This window comes from Borostomias antarcticus, assembly GCF_949987555.1.
Source record: "Borostomias antarcticus genome assembly, chromosome: 24".
Taxonomy (NCBI): domain Eukaryota; kingdom Metazoa; phylum Chordata; class Actinopteri; order Stomiiformes; family Stomiidae; genus Borostomias; species Borostomias antarcticus.
Window position 1 is genome coordinate 3397135 of NC_140257.1, and position 8946 is coordinate 3406080.

Consider the following 8946-nt stretch of genomic DNA (forward strand, 5'->3'; position numbering starts at 1 on the left):
ACTGGACTTCCTTATTGAGGTATTGCTGATGGTAGCTGATGCACTGATGGTCTCTGCAGTGTGATTACTGATGTAGGATGGTACAGTAGCTGATGTACTCATGGTTACTGCAGTGTGATGGTAGCTGATGTACTCATGGTTACTGCAGTGTGATGGTAGCTGATGTACTCATGGTTACTGCAGTGTGATGGTAGCTGATGTACTCATGGTTACTGCAGTGTGATGACTCTTACCTCTCAGGGTTGTCTGAGGCACAGACCGAGTCTATCATCCCTACATCCAAGGTTCCCTGAGAGAGAGAGAGAGAGAGAGAGAGAGAGAGAGAGAGAGAGAGAAAGAGAGAGAGAGAGAGAGAGAGAGAGAGAGAGACGGGGGAGAGATAACCTTTATAAGAGAGACTATAAACATGAATGCACACACAAACACACACACACACACACAAACACACACACACACACACAACCACCCCCTCCCCCAACAGTACAAATCCATTCCCTTCCCACTCTACACGCTTTCTGAAACCGCCCATAACAGTATTAAACCCCTGTAGGTGCAGGACTCACCACGGCATTCTGGGGGTTGGCCTGCTCGTCATGCATCTCCCTGATCTCCTGCTCCGTGGAACCGTGCACCTGACTCAGCACGCTGAACCACTGGCTGCAGCCAATCAGAGAGAGAGGGAGAGGGTGTCAGCCAATCACAGATTTACAGGGAGAGGGCGTCAGCCAATCGGCGGCCATTATCGCGATCGGCTAACCAATCACATACGCATGTGTGCACACGCCAGACACACACACACAAAAATGGTGAAACGAACAAAGGCAACATAATGCATAGTGTCTGTCCATGACGAATGGGACATATTGTCCCTCTGCTGTCATGGAGACGTACCTGGCGTCCTCGGCAGACTCTGCGATCAGGTGGTAGGTCCGCTCCCGCATCACGATGTCGATTCCATTCTCCTTCCCCGTGTTGTCCACAATCTCCCTGCAACACAGAAGAATCAGGCGCCGCTCAAACTTCAACCCCCAGACTCAGGAATAGGATACGGACCCGGGTTAGGGTGAGGGGATCTGAGCCCAGGACTGGTGTGTGTCTGTGTGTGTGTGAGTGTGAGTGTGCCTGGGTCCAGGTAGAGGCAGGGGTCGGGGGTAGGGTGGGGCTAGGAAAAGGATACGGACCCGGGTTAGGGTGAGGGGAAGGGGGACTGGGCCCAGGTCCAGGCCTAAAGCCGGAAGTGGACTGGTGTATGTCTGTGTGTACGTGTGTGTGTGTGTGTGTTAAGAGTATAAGAGGGAGAGACCCTAGGGAGGATGACAGGGTTAGTGGCTGTACTGGACATCCACAGCAGACACGGGGGTATCTATCGGACTCAGGGTGGTCTGCGGGTGACGGGGGCATCTACTGGACCTGGTTAGAAGTTCGGGGGGAGAGAGAGAGGCACTAGGGAGAGGGGAGGCTTACTTGGCGGCGTGCATATCCAGCATGCCCTTCATCTTGTCCTCGCCGTCGTTCTCGAAGTACATGAGCTTGCTCTGGCGCAGGACGAACCAGCGGCGCTTCCAGTTGCGGCGGGACAGCGTGGACGAGCCGCCGCCCTTCTTGTTGAGCCAGCCCTGCTTCAGCGCCTCCTGCTTGGCCCGGAACCACAGGAACGTCTCGTCCTTCAGCACGCACCAACGCCGGCGCCACGTGTTCATCAGACCGCCTGGGGGGGGTGGGGGAGGGGGGGGGGGGGTGGAGAGAGAGAGGGAGAGAGAGAGAGACCATGAGGAGATGGATCCTTTCCTGACTCAGAATAAAGGAGAGACAGAGTGTCATGGAGGGGAGCCAGGGTGAAGAGGAAGGTCACGCTCCACACCTCCATCTGCTCCTCTGAGCCCCTCATGAGACGGGGAGCAGCCAGGCGTGGGGGGGCGGGGGGCATGGTGGGGGGGTACCCAGCCAAACCCACTCTGAACCCTTTCCAACTCCCCTGCTCCCTTCCTCTGCCCTCCAGGTCATCTCTGACATGATTGCTATACTTCACAGGTCAGTGATTTCTACTAGGAAGAGGGGGAGTGTGTCCTGAGAGTATTGAGACAGGGCCTCTACCTGGTCCTGAGAGTATTGAGACAGGGCCTCTACCTGGTCCTGAGAGTATTGAGACAGGGCCTCTACCTGGTCCTGAGAGTATTGAGACAGGGCCTCTACCTGGTCCTGAGAGTATTGAGACAGGGCCTCTACCTGGTCCTGAGAGTATTGAGACAGGGCCTCTACCTGGTCCTGAGAGTATTGAGACAGGGCCTCTACCTGGTCCTGAGAGTATTGAGACAGGGCCTCTACCTGGTCCTGAGAGTATTGAGACAGGGCCTCTACCTGGTCCTGAGAGTATTGAGACAGGGCCTCTACCTGGTCCTGAGAGTATTGAGACAGGGCCTCTACCTGGTCCTGAGAGTATTGAGACAGGGCCTCTACCTGCTGGGGGACTGTCACTACTCATGGTCTTGGCCTTGTTAGTGTGAATGCTGTAAACATTCACACTATTGTTATCCAGTTCTTTATAGTTAGGTGGGCTGGCTTGCAGAAGCTGGTGGAATGTTCAGTATCATTATGTTTTCAGAGTGGTGGCAGCAGTTGCTTTGAAAATATTCACACATTATGTAAACTGCTGGCACTCCTACAGTTTTGGACGTTCACACACATATTATATATCAATATGTGCACACAACTGTGCTGATTCGTACAATGTAAGTATCCAAGTTGTGTGACTTACAGTTTTCGCTGATAACGATTTGTTCGGCAACTGTGCTCCTCATTGAAACGTATGGCAACGCACTCTAACTGTTGAGCTGTTAATTTTGTATTTTTACCCTTTTTCTAATTTGTCGCTATGCCTACAGTTTTAACAGCTCACACACATATTTTATATCAAAATGTTCACACAACTGTGCTGATTCGTACAATGTAAGTATCTAAGCTGTGTGAATAATAGTTTTCGCTGTATGATGATTTGTTCGGCAACTGCGCTCTCCATTGAAACGTATGGGCCCACACTAACTTTTGAGTTGCTAATTTTGCATTTTTACCCTTTTTCTAACTCATCGCCATGCCTACAGTTTTTAAGCTACACGGACATATATAGCCTTAAATGTTCAGCATTTTCTCCAGATTCCTACGGTGTCAATATCTAGGCTGTGACCTTTATACTTTTTGAGAGAGAGCTGTCTGAGCATGCCTTTCCATTGAAGTGAATGAGAGGATGCTCACAGTGTCAGTTGGGATTTGAATTTGGGGACACGCACGCTCTCTGTACAGGCACCCTTTTATGACTACTGTGGTAGCATTCATATTCCTTCCTTCCTTCCTTCCTTCCTTCCTTCCTTCCTTCCTTCCTTCCTTCCTTCCTTCCTTCCTTATATTCAAAGAAATATTCAGAATGACACTCTTTTTCAGGCTGTAAACTCATATTAATACCTTTTCTCCTCTTTCAGCTATTGAACTCAATAAAACCATGAGTTATGACGAGTGGTTAAATCAATTTTCAGTGTAGTACTACAGTAGCTGTACTTATAACAAACACATACTACTTCTCACTGCAACTGCTTCTCACTTCAACTTCCATACAAAACCTCCATAGCTACTGCTCGGCCCCGGAGTGGGCTATAGACACACGGTCTCCAATGAGGGGTGCCTGGCAATCACTGACCTCCTCCTGACTGGCTCTGGAGACGGAGTCTCGCCATCACGCCATTATCCACGCCACAGTCCCCACATCTCAGCCCCTGAGTTGGCTAAAGAAACAGCTTTCACAGTTGTGTGCATGTGGGTGGCCTGGAGCATGTGGGTGGCCAGGAGAGCAGTACACTTTCCTCGACCGGCTCTGACCCCACGCCACTACCACACCACAGACCTCACAACACAGCCTCTGAGGTGGCTAGAGACACACAGTCTTCACTGGTGAAGGCAGGTGAGTAGCCCGACGGGGCCTTCACTGTCCACGACCGGCTCTGACCCAAGGGGGCAGAGTCTCGCTACCACGCCACTAAACACGCCACGGACACCACAACTCAGCCCTTGAGTGGGCTAGAGACACATGGTCTTCATGGGTGGGTGCATGGAGATTGCCAAGAGATAACTGTACTGTCCCCGATCGGTTGTGACCCAAGGAGGCGAAGTCTTGCCCCCACGCCACTATCCACGCCACAGACCCCACGACTCAGCCCGAGTGAGCTAGAGACACACGGTCTTCACCAGTGGGTGCAAAGAGATTGCCCGGAGGTCAATGCACTGCCCCCGACCAGCTCTGACCCAAGGGGGCAGTCCTTCCACCACGCCACTATCCACGCCATGGACCACAGAACTCAGCCCATGTGGGCTAGAGACACACGGTCTTCACCGTTTGGTGCATAGAGATTGCCCAGAGGTCACTGTACTGTCCCCGACAGGCTTCCAAGCTTTTAAGCTCTCCGTTCCATCATTTATTCCATCTTTCAACTTTGACAGTATTACTCTATTGCTCATCTTTCAAGCTAAAGACTAAAGGCTTAAACTACTCAGGTTGAAAAGTTTAAAAGTATTTAAGTTCTTAGCTTCTTTAGGTAATGCAATTCCAATTCTGCCAGTTTCACATTTCAGCTAAGCTTCCAGGTTCTCCATCTTACAAGCTTTTAGCAATACATTCCATCATTTAGTCCATGTTTCAGCTTTGACAGTATTACAGTTTATCTTCCATCTTTTGTAGCAATGTATTTCAGCTTTTAGCTTCTTTAGACAATGCAGTTCAGCTTCCAATTCTGCCAGTTTCACATTTCAGCTTCCAGGCTTTTCAGCTTCCAGGATTTTCAACCATTCAGGTGTGATGCATTTGACATTTCAGATTTTTCACATTCATGCATTTTCAGCAATGCTTGTGCTATTCCATTCAGCTGCTCAGCATTCACCTGCAATTTTCTAGTTAATGACTGCAGTGCCATCTAGTGGATACCCACTAAACCCTAAAAATGATCTTTCAGTCAGATTTGAAATGACAGCTCCGGTATAATGGGTATAATGATCAACTGTGATAAAATTCAATTACATTTTAGTGATAAAATGATCACTAAAACCGTGCTTGATTTTTTTGCTTTGAAAAACTCACTGTAAATGCTCTCCAGCATCAACCAAAGTTAGCAACACTCTCCAAGACACATTCTTTTTTAATGCTTAAGCAAACAACAGTTGCTTGGTGCTGCTAATTTTATTTGTGGTTTTCAATATAAAAATGATTTCAGTGTCTAGCAGTCGTTTTTGAACATTTTCAGCACATTTTAACAATACCACAATAATACTGATAATGATAATTTTGGTCTCCATAATCGTGATGTGAAATTTTCATGCCGTTCCATCTCTAGACAGCACTGAGAATCCAATTCGCAACTGTATGTAACTTTGATAATATCACAGTCAACTCAACTGTGATTCGTAGCTCATGTGTGATCTGTAGATTACGGTGTATGTAGGTGAAAAAGTCATCATGTTCAACCAGCGAATCCATGAAGAGGATGTCGTCACCTTTGATGTGGAGGAAGCTGTGGAAGTAGGGCAGCGGGACGCAGCTGTAGACCGAGTCGCGCCGGTACGACAGCTCGTCGTCCGTGTCGAACCTGTCAAAGTCGTCTTCGCTGTCCTCAAACTGAACAGAGACAGTGGGTATACGTTAGCATGATAGTGACTTACTGCACCAGCGTACTGTTCTGATCTGCAACAACCCATGGAACCTACTACCAACAGAAATGATAACCATGACACATAAATATATGTTCAAAAAACAAAGAAGGAAACACTTGGGTACTGCATGCTTGAGACACTAGATGGCGATGCTCTGGAAATGGAAATGTGTAGTTAGGTTATTAATAACCCCCCTACCCTACCCCCCACCCTCTCCACCCAGTACAGAGCTCTACCCTACCCCCCACCCTCTCCACCCAGTACAGAGCCCTACCCTACCCCCCACCCTCTCCACCCAGTACAGAGCCCTACCCTACCCCCCACCCTCTCCACCCAGTACAGAGCCCTACCCTACCCCCCACCCTCTCCACCCAGTACAGAGCCCTACCCTACCCCCCACCCTCTCCACCCAGTACAGAGCCCTACCCTACCCCCCACCCTCTCCACCCAGTACAGAGCCCTACCCTACCCCCCACCCTCTCCACCCAGTACAGAGCCCTACCCTACCCCCCACCCTCTCCACCCAGTACAGAGCCCTACCCTACCCCCCACCCTCTCCACCCAGTACAGAGCCCTACCCTACCCCCCACCCTCTCCACCCAGTACAGAGCCCTACCCTACCCCCCACCCTCTCCACCCAGTACAGAGCTCTACCCTACCCCCCACCCTCTCCACCCAGTACAGAGCCATCACCAGTTCCAGGATGAGATCGGTCCTAACCCGTGAACCCCCGCTCAGGCCCCCCAGGGCAGCCGCTGAGTCGGAACACACAACCCCCCGCTGCGGGCGCGCACGCTCAACCCAGTCCAGCGCCCACACCAGCGCCATCACCTCAGCAGTGAACACCGACAGCCCATCAGGCAGCCGCCTGCCCTCGGTAAAACGCAACTGGGGGGTATGGATGGCAAAACCAGCCTTCCCACTCCGGGGGTCCACCGAACCATCTGTGAAGATCTGATACACGAGGCCACCATAGTCCAGGACAGACCGGATCAAAGCCTGATACACCATAAGCATCGTCCCCCTGACAGCCCCCCAATCACTCCCCGCAAGGCACCTCAACACATTCACCACCTTCTCACACCTCTCCACCGTTCTATCAACACATTCACCACCTTCTCACACCTCTCCACCGTTCTATCAACACATTCACCACCTTCTCACACCTCTCCACCGTTCTATCAACACATTCACCACCTTCTCACACCTCTCCACCGTTCTATCAACACATTCACCACCTTCTCACACCTCTCCACCGTTCTATCAACACATTCACCACCTTCTCACACCTCTCCACCGTTCTATCAACACATTCACCACCTTCTCACACCTCTCCACCGTTCTATCAACACATTCACCACCTTCTCACACCTCTCCACCGTTCTATCAACACATTCACCACCTTCTCACACCTCTCCACCATTCTATCAACACATTCACCACCTTCTCACACCTCTCCACCGTTCTATCAACACATTCACCACCTTCTCCCACCTCTCCACCGTTCTATCAACACATTCACCACCTTCTCCCACCTCTCCACCGTTCTATCCACATGCACCCTCCAGGTCAGCCTCTCATCAAAGTACACCCCCAGAAACCAAAATATCTTAACCCTCTCCAGTGGCTGCCCATACAGGGACAACCCCAGCCCTCCCCCCTTCCGCTTGTGCCCAAACACCACCATCTTCGGCTTCTCCACCGACAACCTAAACCCCCCACCTCCCCGCCCACTCCTCCACCTGCCCCAGCACCTCCTGCATCTTCCTCATCAAAAACCCTTTGCTTCTTCTGTGATTGAAAACACTTGTTTTAAGGGCTTCATAACGAAGGCTGGCTAACTTCAAATACCATTGAAAACCCCACTGATGGGGCTGCACAGGGTGGATGGAGAGAGGGAAGCAAAGTGCTACAGTCTATGTTTCTGGGAGATGTCAGCGAAAGGGAAATTGTGTCCATGGTAACGAAATTGAAAAGTAAAACATCAATAGATGGGATAGACATGATAATTGTGAAAAAGACCATTGATTGTATCATCAAACCTCTCTGTTACTGTATGTCTTTAATCTTTCTTTCCACACAGGGACCTTTCCAAACAGAATGAAGGTAGCAAAGGTTATTCCACTTTTCAAAGCAGGAGATAAACATAGCTTTACTAACTATAGACCAGTGTCACTGCTGTCACAATTTTCCAAAGTGCTTGAAAAACTATTCGTACAAAAACTGGATATGTTCATTGAAAAGAATAGTGTTGAGTGAGAGCCAGTATGGGTTTAGGTCCAAACGTTCTACAGCTTCAGCTCTGATGAATATCATAGAAGACATAGCAACAGCTTCAGACAGTAAGAAGTATACAATAGGGGAGTTTATTGATATAAAAAAAAAGCATTTGACAGCATAGATCATTCTATTTTATTCTCAAAGTTACATACTTATGGTGTGAGAGGAATGGTCCTAGACTGGTCAAGCAGCTATTTAGACACATCAGAGCATATGAGGATTGAATGTAGGATTCCACAAGGTTCAGTCTTGGGACCTAAACTTCTCATTTTATATATTAATGATATTTGTGATGTATCGAAGATATTGCAATTTGTACTTTTTTGCAGATGACACCAATTTCTATAGTTCTGGACATGATTTAAAAACTTTAGCAAATACAATTGAACAAGAAATGGTCAAACTTAAACAATGGTTTGATGAAAATAAGTTATCATTCAATCTAAAGAAAACAAAAAGTATGCATTTTGGTAAGAGAAAAAATGATGAAAATGTGTTACTGGCAATAGATGGAAGCAATATTGAAAGAGTATCTGAACCATGATTTTTGGGAGTAATATTAGATAATGGTCTGACATGGAAACAAAAAGATGTCAAAGAGTATTTTTGTGTTAAACAAAGTTAATATAATATATTGCAAAAATACAATGCAATGCCAACACTGTACTGTTCAGGCCTATTGCCATACATCAACTACTGTGTGGAAGTGTGGGGTAATACATATCAGAGCAACATAAATCCATTGTACATTCTACACAAGAGAGCGGTCAGAATTATTCATAAAGCAAGTTTTCGGGAACACACAAATATATTATTTATTAAATCTGGATTATTGAAATTGAAAGAGCAAATTGAGTTACAGACACTGATAATTACTATGGAACTCTTTGAATAATGAACTAAAGCACTGTAGCACAATATTTCTATTAAAAAAATGTATAGATATAGAACATTCAGACTCTATGAAAATGCATAGTT

General features: G+C 48.0%; 1 protein-coding gene across 1 annotated transcript in view; it reads right to left on the bottom strand.

The window, feature by feature from the left end:
- LOC311325242 (unconventional myosin-X-like) overlaps positions 1-6705 on the bottom strand; it is a gene marked incomplete at both ends in the record, with an annotated part of 12620 nt that extends 5915 nt beyond the window's left edge. Inside the window, 6 exons of the mRNA XM_084457910.1 lie at positions 234-289; positions 564-657; positions 892-987; positions 1465-1708; positions 5533-5653; positions 6355-6705. Coding sequence (XP_084314036.1) covers positions 234-289; positions 564-657; positions 892-987; positions 1465-1708; positions 5533-5653; positions 6355-6705 — 962 coding nt within the window. The remainder of the gene's footprint in view (positions 1-233; positions 290-563; positions 658-891; positions 988-1464; positions 1709-5532; positions 5654-6354) is intronic.
- Between the last annotated feature and the right edge of the window lie 2241 nt (positions 6706-8946).